General features: G+C 40.8%; 1 protein-coding gene across 18 annotated transcripts in view; it reads right to left on the reverse strand.

The window, feature by feature from the left end:
- Nucleotides 1-3,560: 3,560 nt before the first annotated feature.
- Nucleotides 3,561-19,611, reverse strand: part of TRAK1 (trafficking kinesin protein 1) — a 136,799-nt gene continuing 120,748 nt past the window's right edge. For 17 of the 18 annotated variants that reach the window (XM_083825668.1, XM_083825663.1, XM_083825677.1 and 14 more), the window contains 2 exons: nucleotides 11,242-11,344; nucleotides 3,561-6,530 (listed from right to left, as the gene is read on the reverse strand). In XM_083825668.1, coding sequence (XP_083681794.1) covers nucleotides 5,732-6,530; nucleotides 11,242-11,344 — 902 coding nt within the window. In that variant the 3' untranslated portion in view covers nucleotides 3,561-5,731. Of the gene's footprint in view, nucleotides 6,531-10,366; nucleotides 10,473-11,241; nucleotides 11,345-19,611 lie in introns of all 18 variants that reach the window. The other variant, XM_083825669.1, reaches the window with a different exon arrangement.

Genomic DNA, 19,611 nt, shown 5'->3' on the forward strand with positions numbered 1-19,611 from the left:
CTGGCGGCTAGCCAATGTGACGCCCATCTATAAGAAGGGCCGGAGGGCAGACCCGGGGAACTATAGGCCTGTCAGTTTGACCTCAGTGCCGGGGAAGCTCATGGAGCAGATTATCTTGAGGGTCATCACGCGGCTCTTGCAGGGCAAGCAGGCGATCAGGCCCAGTCAGCATGGGTTTATGAAAGGCAGGTCCTGCTTGACGAACCTGATCTCCTTCTATGACCAAGTGACGCGCTTGGTGGATGAGGGAAAGGCTGTGGACGTGGTCTACCTTGACCTCAGTAAGGCTTTTGACACCGTTCCCCACAACATTCTCCTCAAGAAACTGGCTGCTCGGGGCTTGGACTGGCGTACGCTTCGCTGGGTTAGAAACTGGCTGGATGGCCGGGCCCAGAGAGTTGTGGTGAATGGAGTCAAATCTGGTTGGAGGCCGGTCACTAGTGGAGTCCCCCAGGGCTCGGTACTGGGGCCGGTCCTCTTTAATATCTTTATTGATGATCTGGATGAGGGCGTCCAGTGCACCCTCAGTAAGTTTGCAGATGACACCAAGCTAAGTGCGTGTGTCGATCTGCTCGAGGGCAGGAAGGCTCTGCAGGAGGATCTGCATAGGCTGGAGCGATGGGCTGAGGACAACTGCATGAAGTTCAACAAGGCCAAGTGCCGGGTCCTGCACCTGGGCTGCAACAACCCCAAGCAGAGCTACAGGCTGGGAGATGAGTGGCTGGAAAGCTGCCTGGCCGAGAAGGACCTGGGAGTATTGGTGGATAGTCGGCTGAATATGAGCCAGCAGTGTGCTCAGGTGGCCAAGAAGGCCAACGGCATCCTGGCCTGTATAAGAAGCAGTGTGGCCAGCAGGTCGAGGGAAGTGATTGTGCCCCTGTACTCGGCTCTGGTGAGGCCGCACCTCGAGTACTGTGTTCAGTTTTGGGCCCCTCGCTACAGGAAGGACATGGACGTGCTCGAGCGAGTCCAGAGAAGGGCGACCAAGCTGGTGAGGGGTCTGGAGAACAAGTCTTACGAGGAGCGGCTGAGGGAGCTGGGCTTGTTCAGCCTGGAGAAGAGGAGGCTCAGGGGCGACCTCATCGCTCTCTACAGTTACCTGAAAGGAGGCTGTAGAGAGGTGGGGGTTGGTCTATTCTCCCACGTGCCTAGTGACAGGACGAGGGGGAATGGGCTAAAGTTGCGACAGGGGAGTTTTAGGTTGGATGTTAGGAAGTACTTCTTTACCGAACGGGTTATTAAGCATTGGAACGGGCTGCCCAGGGAGGTGGTGGAGTCACCATCCCTGGAGGTCTTTAAAAGACGTTTAGATGTAGAGCTTAGGGATATGGTTTAGTGGAGTACTTAGTGTTAGGTCGGAGGTTGGACTCGATGATCTTGAGGTCTCTTCCAACCTAGAGAAATCTGTGAATCTGTGAGTAGTTGTCATTGACATCAGCAGGGATGAGTTGGGGAGAAAAAAACTATTAATTTTGGAAGGAGACAAGGTGTAAAAAGGCGATAACCCCATAAGATGCTTCCTGCATTATACAAAACTCACCCAAGACCCTGCCTGTACGCACAGCACCCAGCGCAGCCCAGCAAGGAGTGCCAGCAGGTCAGAGGGCCGTGCACAGGACCGCCAGCTCTCACACGGCAGGGATCAGGCGGGGAGGCAAACCCAGGCCAGGGCTGCACGCAGGTAGGGCTGCTGCGAGGAGAGGACAGAGCAAGAAGTGACCAGGGTGCCACAGAGCTGCAATGCTGTCACAGGGGGATTTTTCAGCCTCCTGTGTCAGAGGCATTTAATAGCACAGTAACCATGGCATCCAAGACTTGGGGTAATCGGTGGCAATGCAGGCTGGGGGCCAACAACTGGATTCCCTTGAGCACATCCATTCCTTTCTCAAGGAGGAACACAGTTCGTGACAGCTTACAATTAATTGAAGATGGGAAGGGTCATTTGAAAGCATCTATGCAGGGTGCTGGAAGCAGGAGGGTGCAGAAAGGTGGGTGGTGTTCCCACGGGGCTACCCAGCACTGCTGGCGCAGAACCATGAGGGGATCTGCAATTCTCTTAGCTTAATTTTCATCACTTATATGACTGCCTTACAAATCTTCCTGAGTGCAAATAATTTTACCTTGCTGTTTTCTGCTGCACATTCATATCTTTTGCTTTTCTTGGGCCATGTGTCACTGTCAGTTGTCCCAGTTGCCTGGCAATAAGCTCAGGGATTGAAGCTTCTGACCATGAGACAGCTGAAGGGATTCAGGAATTGGACCTGAGGGGCTGGGTCCTCACTTACACATGTCCAGGAAGTTATTGCATGAGGCAACAAGTGCCCCACTTTGTCAACTGCAATATCCAGGTAAAACACATAAGCCTGTAAAAAAATAATAATAATAATAAAAAAGAACTAGTCTGAGTTACTCTTTAAAATCTTATTTTTAGCTATAATAGAAGAAAAAATATCTGCCTTATATTAATACTAAAAATTTGTAGTAAGGTACTTGCAGGTAGACCCTATGATTGCAGAACGCTTCAATGTAAATGGGAGTATTCTAGACTCAGGTCTCTGACTCTAAATATTTGCTTTTTCAAGGACAGCAGGACAGACCAGTTCCAGATGGGCCAAACATGATCCCACTACAGCATTTATCACCAACAGAATGCAATTTTCTAACTAAAACTTTTCTCTTTTTATACCTTAAGCACCAGCTTCCATTAAGAGGTCCCACTCCAGGAATCTTCCAGGGTTTCATTCCTTTCTCTCTCTTCTGTATATATCTGTGATGGTTTCCAGACGTCCTCCCCATTTCACATGGACATATCCTTCCATGAGTTAACCAGACCCAAACCCCTACTCATCCCATAGCCATTGGCACCCCATGGGCCAGACCCAGCTCCTCCCTTTTGTTGGAGTGCCACTTACTTCACCCAGCCTGTCCTCAGGCGTGGATGGCTGGAGGTATCTTCCTCCTTCAGTACTCTTCCTCCCTCAATTCCTTCCCTGTAATCCCAGGTTTGTTGCCTGACTAACCCCTCCTTCAGGCAGCTCTTTCACTGTTACTTGGTTCTCATTGTGTGTGAAGTTTCTAATTGCCTGCAGGATGTTCAGCGGGCTACTTCTTCCCTCAGTAACAAAGATAACTAGCTAACAGCAGGCCTTGGGATGTTTCCTCCTTACTCATCTTTGTACTTGCATATTTTGGCACTAGTTTTTGCATCATATTAAGCAGAAGAATTCACACCCCTCTGCCTAATCAAAATACACAAACCACATAACATCCAATTGTTCTTTCTAGGAATTCAATTAGAAGCAAAATTGCATTCACTTCATTGTTTGTTTGTTTGTTTTGCTTTGTTTTGACCTGATCTGAGTAAGAGTCACCAACCAGTTCTGGCAATTTTTAATTCTCAAAACTTTTCAGCCACTTCTATAACTAAGAATTTTAAAGAAGAGCAAACACCGCCATGGCCTCTTAATTTGCTTTGACTAAGAGATGAAAGCAAGAGATCAAGTAGGAAGACTTAACACCTTAAAAGATCTGGAAAAAACGCTAAATAATACACAACAATGCAACTTTTCTGTTATTTTATTGATATTAGTGAAGAAAATTTAAATTTCATCTTTCTGATGCGTTACAATTGCTTTCTCTGGTGGGTGGACAGATTCTACTGCTTACTGAAAGGCTAAATAATGCTTTCCAGTTGCATGATTAGCTTCTACACTTTAAATTCTCATATGGTATTGCTTTCTTCCTCTGGGTATATAAAATGGTCCATTAAGTCCATGATTTTTCAGAATCAACTGTTATTCTATCTACTGTTTTAGGATACATTCAAATTAAAAGGTACTTAAATTTACTTGCAATAAGTGCACACACACAACGGCAAAGAGAGCTGATGACATTTTACTAAAACATTTTAAGTTCATAGAATAAATATAAGTCTTCAAACACATGCAGTAACTGACCGATGTGTTTTTTTTTCTTTCTCAAAAAATATCCTTAGTGTCCATAGCACTACCGCGATAACTACTTCATTCAAAAAAAAAAAAAAAGAAAAAAAAAAGAAAACATCTATCTCTTGTCACAAAGACTAAAAGACAGTTTCATTTATACAAGAAATTATCAGTGCTAATGATTTAGTAACAGTCTGGTACAAATGGCAATTCACGGCAATTACTTGTAGTGTGATTATGGTAATGACAAATGGGGAACTTGATTTAGATGTCACAGGAACTGGAAGGAAAAGAAAGCAGATGTTGACACCCCCACCCCACCCCATTTCCTCCTCTCCCTCCCTGCTTCAGAAACAATTTAGGGCTCAGCTCAGCTCTAGGAACAAGCTCCCTCCAGTCCGTTCCAGTTCTGGGAGATTTCAATTCTCTACAAGCACCCAGTAGAAATTTGGGAGAAACAGGTAAGAAAATCATAAGATCAATAAGGATCACCTGGCCACAACTCAATGGTGTGTGACATCTTGTTTCTTTTCTAAAGAAGTGGGGTATTGTAGGTTTGGAATTGGGATGTGGCTTTTTCAGTTTAAAACCACCAAGGAATAAAGTGTTTTACATACTTTTACCTCTGCTAAGGTCAAACTTTGAATGAAAAAGATTTCGTCAAAAAAAGAAAACAGAAAATGGGCAGGGAATATTCTCACCCTGTTTACAACACCATGGTCCTCTACATGCATGAAAGCTGAACAACAACATGTTGATGGCAAGTTGCTTTTTCCAGCTTGTACCATTCCGTTACTAAATTTTTGTGGTTCTCTGCTGAGGTTTCAAGGACACGCCTTTTCCGAACACTGATTTTGCTACATGTTCTTTTATAACATTCTTATCTGTCAAATCTGTTCCGCAACTCTGACTTCTAGGAAGTCAGCGCCATGTTTACCTCATGAGTTGTGAAAATTGTTCTTTGGGCACACTGACGAAGGATGTTTCAGTGGCAGCAACAAATAGTAAAGCATTTTCCCTTCCACGATCCAGTGCAGCATTGAAAAACAAAACAAAAAACTAAAAAGAAGTCACACAGAACGTAAGCATGCCAAATGAAACAGCAGTGGTAGAAATATGTCAATATTCCAGGTACCCAGTAGGCCTGCTGACCTCAACAGTATTAGTTCAAGTTTGTCGTATCGGGGAGGAGGAGAATACAGAACAGAAAGAAAGTTTCATCCATTCAGGCATAATAGCCAGGCACTCCAATAATTCAGCTCAACTCATCTACAAAAGCAAAAATAAAACTATCAAGTGTTAAACTGAGTGCTTCTTTCAGCGTTTAATGAAGCACAATTACTTCCATGCTTCAAGTGATGTAATGCGAGGTCTCACGTAACATATTCAATAGCTTCCCATGCACCTTCAACTCAAGTTAGGCTAGCTACAGAATTCATGTTTTTCCTAGTCAAGCTATTTCTTGTTGTTTATGTTCTTTGTTTTTTTTTCAGTGCATCTTAAAAAAAAAAAAACTTTTCAAAAGGTTAGCAAGTTAACCCTAATACAGCAATCATAATGTAGAGCCTTTCGCACTCAATCGAACAGTAAAAGAATCCAATTAGTTACAATAGATCTGGTACATATTTACACATTTTTTACAAAGTTTACACATTTCTCCCATTAGGCACAAAGTTGATTTGTCAAACTCAAGAGGCAATGAAGGGGTGGTGAGGAGAGGAAAAGAGGATTGGAGAAAGAATCTGAGTATTTTCATTTAAAAAGACTAGCTGTAAAAATAAAGTCATTCATCGTAAGCTAGTTTGCTTCGGGAGCTTGGTTCCCATGAGGATGCCCGAAGTGAGTGTTGTTGGGCCTTTCATCTGCATGCTGGAACCCACCATGGTGGGGAAGCTCCGGTTCCTTCGGATGCCAGTGTTCAGCTGGATGCCCCCGATGGCACTGGTCACAGCAGGGCAGCCCAGTGGGAGACTGTCTGGTGCCAGGCCTCCGGGAACAAGGCCCCTCACCGGTCCTTGTGCCCCACAGAGAAGAGGTCCCTGGTCATCAGTTAAAGGAGGAGCTGACGCCTGCCCTGAACTCACAACTTTGGCGATACCAAACCTCTTGACTTTGTCCACGAGATTAAGGTTAGAAACAGACACGTCAGTCTGACTCTCACTGTTCCTGATGTTCTTTTTATTCCTCACCTCCTTCAGGATCGAACTGGCAGGCTTTGAAGCCAGGAAGTTGTCGTAAGGTGGGCTGGTGCACTTGAACTCAAAGGATGGAGGGGAAGAAGAAGGTGTCTGCATAGGTGAGTTTGGTGGAGTGGAAGGAATGATCGCCATTTTAGGTGAGTATGTGTTCAGGAGAGTGCCTCTGCTGGCTCTGTCCCAGCTCTGTGGATTGTACACTGCTGCCGAGATGCCCCTTTCCTTCAGCAGCCACACCAGCCCCAGAGACGTGCTCATTGTCGTCGTGGATTCCCGGAGGTTAGTGAAGGATTCGGCCAAACTCAGACGCCGAGGAGTACAGGGAGTAGCCACTGGGGTGCCTTTCAAGTTGCTAATGCTGCCACAAGCTGGAGTAGGTGCTGCGTTAAGGCTGAAAGCAAAGGAGCAGTCAAATTATTCCCTCCACTGGGGAATTAAAACTTATTGCAAGCCAGATTTTTAACCCTGAATAGGGACTTTTATCCACGTAGAGAGTGCATGGGAAGCTGTAATTTCCCAGGTCCTAACAAATGTGACAAGTACTGAAACACCATCTCTTATAAAATGCATCTCTCCACTTTGGATACCTCAGCAGGCAGTTTCACGGGATTAATGCATTCCCCAACAACCCGCCCCGACATTTCTTCTGATAAACTATTACATTGACAGGTTTGTGATCAGCACCTTCAGTTTTCCCTCCTGATCAACTAGCTGTCACAATTCCCAGTTGCTTCCATGAGACAAGGAAACAGGGGGACTCGACCGGTGGTATAAGCAAGACAGATTTGGTTTTTAGTGTTGCTTCTGAGCACGCAGAACTGCTAGTTATTCTAGTACTTCTGGGTCATAGCGGAGTCAATGGCAAGGGAGGAGGGGAACATACTTGCTACAGAAGCATTTGTAGCAAAGCTGCTGGAATTTAGTATTGTCACCAACATGCACTCCTGTAAGGTCCAACCTTTCTTATGTTGAATTTGTTCACATTTAAGGGGGAGGAGATGTGGGATCTGACTTTTACTGGCGGTGGACAGCGGTGTGAACAATCATCAAAAGAAATGAGAAAAATACAGTCAAGCTCTTGGTTGTCAATTGACCAATGGGTAACTGATCACTCAGTAGCAAACTATACCTGACAAAGAGCCATTCTACTGTTAGTTCAGTACAACATTAATTCCTATAGCTAAATTTCCTCCCAAATCTAGTTCTTTCTTTTCAAAATAATTTATGGTTGCGGCAGTGGGCAAGAAAAGGTTACACTGGCAATGACCTGCACAAGTGGCAGGCATTATAAACTTATGCTTATTGATATGTTACTGCATTTTTTCGTAAGCACACTACTATTGGTTATTAGGTTTTGAGGCATATCAAATAGCATCCATTTTGGTAGATCATACTCTCCCCAATAAGTTGACTATCTGAATGAACACAGACTAAATCCTTAAAAAAAAAAACAAAAACTATTAGTTACAGATCTGGTCAGCCACAGCATGTTTACCTATGTATAATCCCTACTCAAAATTTGTGTCAGTCCAAGGTACACCATTCATTGAATAAGTCATAGTGTACTCAGTTATTGCAGAAACAAGGCATGTAGGACACCCGTAACACTCCAAGTTCGTGTCTATTTGGGAGAATCCCAAGGGTTACATGCAGCTTTAAAAAAAAAAAAAAAGCTTTCTGACGACTACTGACTATGCTTAGATGCTGCATTTTTTTGCCAGATATACATACACAAAAAAGAGAATTCCACCTACTAGGCATGGATTCATTCTTCTAGTGGCAGTTGAGGGGTCTTGACCAATGCAACACGATGCTAACAAAAATTTACTGACCTGAGAGCTCACCACTGCTCAAAGACAGAAACCTTCCCCTTTGTCTTGCCATGTTTGGAAGTAGAAGACACTCAGCAATGACTCAGAGTCATACAAGCACCACAGCCAATACAAGAGAGGGTAAAACTAAGTAGGTGAGTGGTGGGGAACAAGGGAAAGAGTGGGACTTCCCTATGAAATTACAGCCCATTTCACTTAAGTCAACACTGCTATGACTGTGAAATTAGACGTCACAGAATAACAGAATTGAAGGGGTTGGAAGGGACCTCGAAAGATCATTGGGTCCGACCCCCCTGCAAAAGCAAGTTCCTTAGAGCATGCTGCCCAGGTAGGCGTCCAGATGGGCCTTGAACATCTCCAGAGAAGGAGACTCCACAACCTCCCTGGGCAGCCTGTTCCATCCTGGGTGGCTTTGTTCTGAGCTTGTTTTTGATGAGCTTAGAACTTTGTCTAATGGTATATAGCAATTGGCTAACATGAGTTAATGTAATACTACAAACTTTAGTCCAGTGATCTCCGAAAAAACAGCAGCACTTTGACATCTTTAAGGCACTCCTTAACTGAGATAATATTGGCTTGGCATTACCAAGTTTCAAGCTATGTCTTCCCTCCATGGGTAAATAGGATCTAAGTAAATGACCTCTACCATTATTTGGAACTGTAACAACTTCTATTGAAAACACTAAAACTGACAAAGAATTTTTACCCTGCAGATACGATTCAGCAAGATGAATCCCATATATTCCTATCTGCAAACTGCACTGACACACTTTTGAGAGCTAACATTTAGAATGGTGCGATTTCAAGAGCAGCCTTACTAAGCTGCCCCAAAATTTGTCGTCTTGCACCACCCTGTGGGCTGTGGCAGTCAGTGCAGCCAGCGGATGTGCTAAGATAAAGTCTCCTGTGGTCTCTTCGTTTTGCCTCGACGAAGTCAGTGGCAGGGAAGAACGCAGAGCAGAGCTAAGACCTTCACAGATGCCCACTGCAGCAGCACACACACACAGTCTGAGCAGAAAGGAAGCATTAGTTCTCAGCTTTTCTCTTAAGAATCGATTAAAACTGCATCTTCATAGCTGCGATCGCAGTTTATGGTGGTGGCGCTGAAGAGCAGCATGACAGGCACTGTGATGCATCTCCCATACTAGCCAGACACAGTACGGAAGAACTTTTGAAAATCATGAGGGGGAGGGGAAAGAAAGAGGAAGATAATTTACTCTCTGAACAGACTTTCTACAGGATAGGATGGAGTACATTTTGGAAACTCAGACATGAGTGTCAATTGTCAGACTTTAAGGTGTCCAAGTCATGAGCACTACAGCACTTGAGTGGCTTAAATTTTTTTCCAGCCCCAGATTTCGGTTGCAGAAAGTTAGAGCAGCTTTTTTCTTTTTGCCCTTTTTTTTTTTTTTTAACTAATTTGTAAGCACTGGTATATTATAGTGCAATTAAAATATAAGTCCTGCGAGAAACTGGTTATTATGTAGGTGCTACTTTTTTGCTTGGTTGATCATTTGGGTATTGCTTTAAACAGGAAATATTTCCCCCTTCAAACTGAGCAACGCTGCAGAGCAGCCCAGACACAGCCACAGAAACAGACCCAAACTGGCCTCAGCAACCCAGCCCAGTGGCAGTTCCAGAGTTAGACTGGGAAAAAAAAAAAAAACAACAACAACAAATGAGCACCTCATTGAGCTAGATAAAATTTAGTCAGGTTAGAGCATAACCTGGGTTAGAGGCTAGGTTCAAACGCAACCAGGTAGGCAAGTATCTATACTCTTCGGGTTAGCTGGTGCCACACACACTAGCATTCCTTCCACATGGCCCTGCCAACAGAGAGCTGCTGGCAGCATTGCTCACCCCCTGCCACGCTGGGTCATAGTGTCTGCCCTACATCTCCTCTCAGCAAAACGTGACATAATGGAGTTTCCTCGTCCTTCTCACATGACCTGTGAAGAATCGTTTATAGTTGGTAAGGAGTTGCTCCTTAAACATGCCTGCTGAAAATATCATGTTGTTTATTTTGGTCTTTTTCCTCCTGAATCAATCGTGAACTTTGGGGTAACCAAAGCACCTGAAAATGTACGGAATTTAGCTGTCAGCTATGGCTGATTTGTTAGATTTAGTAACCAGCACAATCAGGGAGCTTATTATGACCACAGTTAACAGCAATTCAAGGATAAAAAGAATAAAATAGAATTGCAGCCAAATAAAAGGATCTTTTCAGTAGTATAGCTGAGGAGAGAGGAAGACAAAAGACAATAAAGAAAAATGAGCCAGACCAAGATCAACTCACTACATTCAGAAAGGGAAGCAGAAAAGTTACATTTATTCATAATCTATTTCCTTTACACGTATTTATCACCTGACAGGTGTTCATATTTAATACCCTTACTTCTCATGCGTTCCTTAGGTAGTCAGTGCCCATCTGGTGTCTAAACAAGTCTAGACACATCATCTCTGAATGGGTACCTACACAAGGGTACACTCCCCCATAGGAGCTGAAAGGGACAGAGAAAGCAATGAGGCATTGTCCTTCTGCACAGCAAAATACACTTTAACTTCTGATTTCCTAAGGAAGCAAAGAGCCCTCTGTGTATGAAATTCACTCACCCTCTCCAATTCTCATCTCTTTACATTCTATAAGGGTGTGCCTACACATGCCAATTGCTATTATTAAGCCAGTTCACTAGTTTCGGTCTGGCTAATGAGAACTCACTTCCAACAGTTACACCTAGGAACAGAGTAGACAGCTCCTTGTTTTTAATTAAGTCATTTTTTTCTCCTCCCTTCCTCACGCATTTCCTGGGTACTGCTGAAGTATCTGTTTCTATGTTTCTTTACCAGCATATCCCTTTTCAACCTGCACCAAAGATTTCATTTTGTCCTCCCCAGAAAAATCTAATATTTTTCTTCGGACAACACAGGAAATGCACAATTGGGTGAGCACCACATTCTGAGCATTCACCCATAGGGTCTGTACCTAGTTTGGGATATCCAGCTTTGGACACCAGGAAGAAACTTTATTTCTGATCTGGCAATATTTTAACTAGAGACAACAAAATTTAAGACATTTTGATTGGCTGTCTAAAACATTATACGTGCCTCTCAAATAAAATCATTTTGAGGTAACTGAAAATGGGAGGAGTAATTCTGGGGGTGTGCTGTAATTCACCAGTGCAGCTAATGCTTTTGCTTGTGCCATTAATTTGCATCTCCTCACATGGAAGCTCTGACATAGCTGAAGGCTTTGCCAAGGGAAACCCTTACCTTGGTGTGACTCGTGTGAGCTCATCAGAAGGGTGCAGAATGCGGCAGGTGGTGAAGGTGAAGGTGGAGTTGGTTTGTGACATGCACTTCCCAGGATGAGGTACTAAATTAAAAAAAAAAAAAAGCAAATTCTTTGCATTTTACACAGGAAAAAAAAAACCAAAACACAAACTTCTGTGTGCTGATAGGACAGATGCAAAAAGTGATGAGGTACCTCAGTCAGGATCAATGTAAGAAAAGTGAAATACACAAGTGCTACAGTATTCTATCAGACACTTGTTCTCCAATCAAACCTAGGACTCCAAGGCCAGTGCTAAAATGTCTTGCTGAAACTTCCCTGTGATCACTAACACTGTAGAAAAGTCTTGCTCAAAACAGATTTAGACAAGGCAGTGTTTGAAATGCTAGTCCTTACCTAAACTGGCAATTTTAATCAGTGGGAAATCGCAACAAACATTTTCTAGTACCAGCAAAGGAGCACTAGGATTTACTGAATGCTCGTGCATTTCAGCATTTAGATTGATCCGCAAAAAGGTATCCCCATTACTTTTCAGTAATGGATCCGGCTTACTAGTGCTACAAGAACACACTAAAAAGTTAGGGAGAAGGGAGGGAATGGACACACAGCACTATTTCTTTATCTCATCTCTTTTCATATCCACAGTAAGGAAAAAGGCAGGTTTGTTTGGATCCACTACTGTACATCTGTGACACTTCCCTTGTGCATGTGTTTAGATTCTTTAAGACTATATGTCCTCAGCTGCACAATATAGCGATTTCTGAGTATTTGTAAAGAGTGTTGTAAAGCATTTTCCCTACAAATGTGGCTGCAAAGATGCCCATTTGCAAGTTTATCATTAATTTGGGAAAGAAGCAATACAGCTCATAATTTAGAAAATGAAGAACCTAGGCCAATTGCTTTCTTCCTAGTAGAGACACTTCTGTGGATATGCTAATTAGCTCTATAATGCAGCTGTGGCCATTGCAAAATAGAAAATTTAAGAGCCATGCATCTGAAAAGCTGATTGAAAAACACCCAAAGTATTGTAGCAAAGGTATCATGATTGCATAGGTTCTCTTATTTAACAACCAAACTTAACAGTGGTCAAAAGACATGCATGATAAAAACTGTGCGCAGCTCCCTCCCTCTTGTTTCTACCCAGCCCTCTTGAGCCATTCCCCAAGTAAGCCACATTTGAATACCACAGTATACAACTATTCAACACACTGCAGAGGACAGACAGACAGACCAACTAGACCAAATGCCATTCTGAACTTCCAGATACGATTAGCAGAAGCAAGGCAAGTCTTAAATTGTGGCTGTGTTCCCTTTTCTATATCTATAGTATCACAGCTCGAAAATAGTGTGTGCAGTTAGGTAGTCCTTTAGAAGCACATATAAGCAGTGTGTGAAGGACAGAGCACAGGGAGTGTTAACGGTGGAAGCAGAAGTGTCTAAGCATACAATCAACAGTGACTCAAGCCTAGCAAATATTAAAATGTACTGCTGTACATTAAAGAAGGATATTTCCCCAAAAAAATAAAATAAAAAAATACTGGAGTGTCATGTTAACACACTCAAAAGTTAGCACAGCATAACGTAACAACAAGCTCTACTTCACCTCCAGAGATGGGAATTATGATGCTTCAGGATTCCAGTTGCTTTAGAGATTAGTGTGAGCACTACAAAAGTTATTACAAGGGAGCACAGCCTAGCAATCATGATTCTCTCCATATTGTAGAGAGGAAAAAGAAAATCTGGAGAAAGAGCTCAAATAACCGGACATGAAAAAAATTGGTTACTTAGAGGAAACAAAGGACTTGACATAAATCAAGTAGAAACAAAGCAATTATCCCTGGATGATGAATAGAGAACAGATTAAAGCAACGCTGGTTTAGGATTGCAAGCTCAACCCAAAGAAGCACACAGCTGTAACACAGTGAGTGAATTGTCCCCGTTTGTAATATCCATTGAGCATCCCCTCAGATTGGAAACAGGTACATCGAAGATATATAGCTGCATTAGCAAAAGCAAGACTCATTGTTATTAATGAGTCAGAGATAGGAGAAGGCTGCTAAAAGGAGAGAAGTCACTTGGCCCTAGTAAGAGGAAACAAATTGAAATGATCAATAAAAATCAATTTCCAGGATGTATTCCACCTTCAAATACCACTAAAAAGTTCTGTACCAGCTTCATCCTCCATCAGTCAACAATGGGGTGCACATTGCTGTTGCATTTTCCATCCTTTGGACACAATACAAAGAGAGGGAGAGAACCTGTTGCTGTAAATGAACAAAGTTCGTAAAACAAACAAAATGATTTATTCCTAACCCAGTAATTTTTTGTAACAATGGCCATAATCTGAATTAGTATAAACTTGTGAATAAGTAATATGTAACTTTATGAGAGACTATTTTCATATACACAGCAAAATACTATTTTTAATATAGTTTATAATTATATAATTTATAATTATAGAGTTATTAAGAAAACAACTGTGGGGGTTTAAGAGCAAATTATTTTTTCAGTATGCAAAGCTAGTATTCCCAGTAAACATCTGCAATACCAGTGGCTAAAAGAAACTGTGTCTGAATAACCCTTCCTCCATCTGTTTTACATAGGTTTACCTCTAGAAATATCTGTTCCATGTGACTATGGCTAAAAAGAAAATTGTTTTATTTATACCCTGTTTTTCAAACAAGTAGATGATTAACAAATTTCATATCTGTATAAAAAAAATCTATATATAATTATATATATATATCTATAATAATAATAATCTATAATAGTCTATAATAATCTATACAGAAATATAATGCAATTTTTGTCCATCAGGAATAACACAAACTAAACAGTATGTGTATTTTTTCACCTAAATTAAAAATCTAACTAAACCCTAGATTGCTGCAGTATTGTTGTTTTGGCTCTCAGTAATTAATGATTCTTTAAGCTTTTTTTTTTTTTTTTATTGATTCTTAGGCATTTTGGAAATAACGCAAAATATTACAGCTGAAAGAGACTCTCCTGTAAGCAAAACTCTGTTGTAAAAACATCTTTTAAAACACAGAAAAAAAAAATACTGACCAAGAACCTGACTGAGGAGAGCTCCGCCTTCTGGAAAAGCAGAGTTTTCCCCACTCAACACAACAAACACAAAGCTGATCTGCTATAACTCAGACCTGTTTCAGATCCACCTTGAGTACTAGTATATTCTGCTAGATGCAAACAGCAAAACAGATGCATTCAGGACATAATCTTCTGCTCAGGAAACCCTCCAAAGACCGTATCATCTGGGTTTTCAACCAGCTCATTCACAGAAAGGTACAAAGTTAGAGCGGGCAAACTAGTGGCCTGCCCCATCCGCAAAAAGATATCAGATATATTGAGCTTGAGGAAGATTCATAATAAGCAGCTATTCTAAAATGACTGAACTTTTTTTTAAACAGTGGTTCCAACTTCAAGTTCACCGTTGTGTTAGATGCATAGTGAGGAGGCAGAGAGCTCACAGTGGCCAACAAATATTTGCATTTCATATAAACAAATACAAATACAAACCCTGGCAAATACAGGGTTACGCAAGAATGAACTTGAAAAAAAAAATCAGTAATCTTCAGAGTATGACTTGATCCATCCTGACTCAAAGGCAAAGTTTTAGTCCAACACTGAAGCAAGCTATTGTACTAGGTTAAAGGTTGGACTACGTGATCTTAGAAGTCTTTTCCAACTGAATTATTCTACTCTTTTTTTTTTTTTCCCTCTTCATGTTTTAACAAAAGGAGGAAGCAGAGTTCCCTGGCCTTTTAGTAGAGGGAGATGGGGAATTTGTACATCTCTTTAGTGCAGGCTGGTTAGACAGGGATTTGGAAGAGAATAACAACAAAGGACTGTGGGCAGATTCTTCCTCCAAGTGTTATCATTTGGGATTAAAGGTATGGACTTTACTTTTGTGAGTGTATGCCAGCAACTCCATTCCCAAGTAGACTGAGATTTCTGAAAACTAGATCACAAATCACAGAATGGTTTGAATTGAAAGAGACCTTAAAGATTACCTAGTTCCTGCCCTGGGCAGGGACACCTCCCACCAGACCAGGTTGTCCAAAGCCCCATCCAGCCTGGCCTTGAACACCTCCAGGGATGGGGCATCCACAGCTTCTCTGGGCAACCTGTGCCAGTATCTAACAGGATCCACAGAACAAGATAGCTACTCCATGTACTCTCTAAATTCAGTCGAGTTCATCCTCTCCAGGTGACTGAAGGTGAAAGCTCTGACCACCAGTGCCACTGGCACTGAAAACTCTTGGCTGACAGAGCAGGGAGCATTTAGGGTGTGCTAAATCTGACACGTGGGCTAACTACTGAAACAAAACAGAGCTGGGTGGTAAACACAGCAGCTGTAAAACGTGAGCATAGTGCTGTCCTAAAGGGGTTAGGCGCCTCCTGAGAAGAATGTCCTTCAGTAAACGCTGGTGTCAGGGTGTGACTGTGACTACTCAAAACCACTAAGAGCCTGCATGCCTATGCCAGGAGCACTACTCCTGTTTCTTAAACAATTTACAACATTTTGTTTTTCCAAATGTCTGCCTTTCTAAGCTTTCCATTTATTTTGCCTTTGGAAACAGTGAGAGATGAAAACCTGAGGAAAGACAGGTATCCCTTGGGCAGTATTTTCTTAGCTTCCTTTTGGCTGAGGTCTCCTCATATATATACAACCAAGGAGTGCAGATGTAAAAAGTCTTCAAAGTATTTAATATGGCTTCAACATGATTTTATCCCCAAACTGAAATTCTAACATTTTAACAGCACAGATAGCAAATGCTGACAGATTTTCCTTAAAGAAATAATTACTGTGAAATATTCATGCTATTTGAAAATAAAATATTTAAGTACGCATCAATATCTTAGTTCTAAGAAGAGTAACAAAATGTATTGCTTTTCTATACAATGGTAACCTCTTATAAGCGTGTATAGCAATCCTGCTAAAAACAACTCAAATGTAAGACATTCACTGTGTATTTTTTTTTTTCATTTTTAGGCATCTCTTTGGAGAGATCTCCATGTTATTAATGTCTAAAAATGAAGTACAGATGCTGATCCTGTAATGTTGTGTACATATGCTCTGTTGAAATCAAAGCAATCAATCAGTGGAGCTAATAAACACAAGCATTGGAAGATCAGTTTGTGCACTCAATATTAGAATGCAATTAAGCACGTGCTGAACTTGAATTAAGAGCAGCCCTTGTAACTTCAAAATGAGAACATTCACAACATACTTCAAGTTGAATATACTAAGTGCTTTGAGTGGGTTGGGGTTGTTTGTTTAAGGGAGACATGTACCTGAAAGGTAGCAAATGAAAACAAAACAAAACAAAACACACGCACTAAAAAGAAACTACACTCTTTACAGCTTTAAAAATATACTACCGTTTCAAAGAATAATATATATATAGGTTACTAAAAATTTGTTCTTCAAAAATTAATTCTCTCTCACAGCCATGTGCTATAACTTCTTTACCATTTCAAATATGCTGAGAGTCTCTATTCAAGTGATACACAAATTTCAAATTATTTCTGGGTATTAACTAGAACTGCAATTCTGGAATTCACAATCCTCTGTCAAGTTACTGAGCCCACACACAGTATGTAGCTCCAACAGATCAAATGTGGATCGTAAGTCACATGTGTGTTAATTTCTTCTGAAATGTTCAGAGCCATAATTGTGATATAATCTATATATATGGTAAGGAATTTACTTGACATATCAACGGATACTACAGTTCTCAACACTGAAATTAAAAAAAAAAAAAACAAATTTGGATTGTAACTTTTTCTTATTTAGTTAGAATGATTTCTGACTCTCCATCACTCAACAAGAGACAACTGGTACTCTGTTCTGAGTACACTGATTTTGGCTGCAAGACATCTTTAGCACTAATAACAATCTCTGCTCTCCTGAAATTGGACTTTTCCTAGGGTTCATCAGAAATCCACCCAGAACGGCACTATACATGCCAGCTAAATGGTAGGAAGCATAGGACTTCATAGTACTCTGCAAGAGAATACCTCCCTTCCAAAAAGGGTAAGATACAACCCTCAAAGCATACATCAAATGAGGCAGATGCCTACTGAGATGACTTATGATGACTCACACCTGCTGAGAATGGTCCTTGTAGGCACTGTATTTCCAAAGACATTTTGTTCCCGTGTTAGAAAAGCTCCAAAACGGAGCTATCCTGGATTAAAAATAAAACCCTAACACTAAACATCATATCCAAGATATTTCTCTCATTCTTTTTTATTTTATTTCCACATTCTCTAGCAAAACTTATGCTGCACATCACAGCCTGGAATAGCCCCTGGAATCAGGGGAGCAATGAGTTCCTAACCTTGCGGTTGTGACAACACTCTAGGGTACTGCATGTCCGTATATACCCCGACCTGCACTGCAGTCCTTCACAAGAAACCTAGGCAAGGCAGAAAGAATGCACAGGAGGTTTTTCAAGAGAAACCGTAGTTGCACAATACTGAAATACAGAATAAAGTCATAAGCTAAACATACATCTCTGTCTGCCCTGTAAGGTGTTCTTCAGTGGACAGATTGTGGATTCAAAGAAGCACTACCACATCAAAACATCCACAGTATCTTGTATACCACCTGACAACCTGCTTCAATAAAAAGCAGATATAGCAGTATCTTTACTTCATTCGAGCAGAGCAACCAATTAACAATGTGGTGGCTCATGGACACTCCTAAATCCTAAGCAGCTGGGCAATTTGGAGGAAGGATAAAGAATGGGAAATAAGTTTCCAGTCTATTTGTTTATTCTAGACATTAAAGGTATTCGTTTTGACAAACTTCTGTATTTCTGTAATGTATCAAAAATTATTCAGCAAACAATCCAAGATTACTAGAGCAGTTTCAAATATTTTATTTACTTGCCAATTAATAAGGTAGGGAATATGCTCAAAAACCTTGCCTGGGATAGAATTCTCCAGGAAAAAATAGCTGTCACCAGGGGATAACATGTTCTAAGTGAGCTGTGTTGAAATTGTAATGGAGAAAGGAAATGAAGATATGTCTTTTTTTGCCAATTTATAATCATAACACAGGCCTAAATTTGTACTTCTACTCCAGATAAAGAACTCTTCCAAATCATTTCTCATAGATGTTTTTTCTAATCGTCTCTTAAAACAAAACACACTGTATCTATATCATCCCATCATCCCTCTCTACATATAGTCCATGGCAGTAAGGTTTCACAACTTTGGGCAAGTTCCTGTATTGACTACTCTTACAATTGGAAAACTCTTTGCCAAAGAGTAGCCCAAGTGGGCTCTTTTGCACCATTATTTTATCCTGAGTATATGAAGAACTGCTTGTTCCCTTCCTTTCTGCAGCAACACATTTTAAAATTAATCATATTTTCTCTTGAATATTTTATTCTATAGACAAAAAAAAATGCCAGTCATTTCAGTCTTTGATTTTTTCAGTACATGTTTCCTAGATCTCCTGCTTTCCTTGATGGTATTTAGACTATTTGAACAGTAAACATCCAAATCTGTATATATCTCCTGTGGACATACTATTTATTTCCATATGAATATAAAAATTTAACATCATTGTTATTCCTGAACAATAGATTTTATAGTCTTTTATTTATTTATTTATTTTTGCAAATGGAAAGAGAAGTCAAAGAGTTTGGATGAAATTTTACAACCGACTGCAAGAAGTAGCTTATGTTTAATGGCTGATAGCACTGAACTGCCACAGTGAAAACAAAGGTTACTCTGCACTTCATGAAAAGAACAGCGCAATATTACTGTCTAACCCTGAGAAATAATTTGATCTTTCAAAGATCAGTCAAATAAAAAGTTATGATTTATTGCAGAAAAAGGAGGGTGAAAGAAGTGTCCTTGTTTTTACATAGATACTTTAAATAAGTCTGAAGAAAAGGGAGTTCTGTAGTTTTCTAATTCTGGACTAAATACAATTCTTTACCAGTGGCAAATCTTAACAAACTAACAAACATATAAATCTTATTAAAACAAAACAAATAAAATCAACAACAACAACAAAGAAATAATGCAAACTCAAAACACATCTATATGTGTTTTCTCTGTACCAAGAACCTGTAGCCCTGTGTAATAATGTGCTGCAAATGTCAGTTCAGAGTATCCAATAATCCATGAAAACCTGAGTCATTTATAAATGCTTATGTCTTCACATGGTATAAATATGAAGGACAGAATTTAAGAATAGTGTGGTGGACAGGGAATGAGGAAAATATTATTCTTGGCACAAAAACATCCTCTTAATTCTTTATCTCAATTGAGTTTTATCCCAAAGAGAATCTAAAACAAGGTAACTCTAT

This window comes from Anser anser (genome assembly GCF_964211835.1).
Source record: "Anser anser genome assembly, chromosome: 2".
Classification (NCBI taxonomy): Eukaryota; Metazoa; Chordata; class Aves; order Anseriformes; family Anatidae; genus Anser; species Anser anser.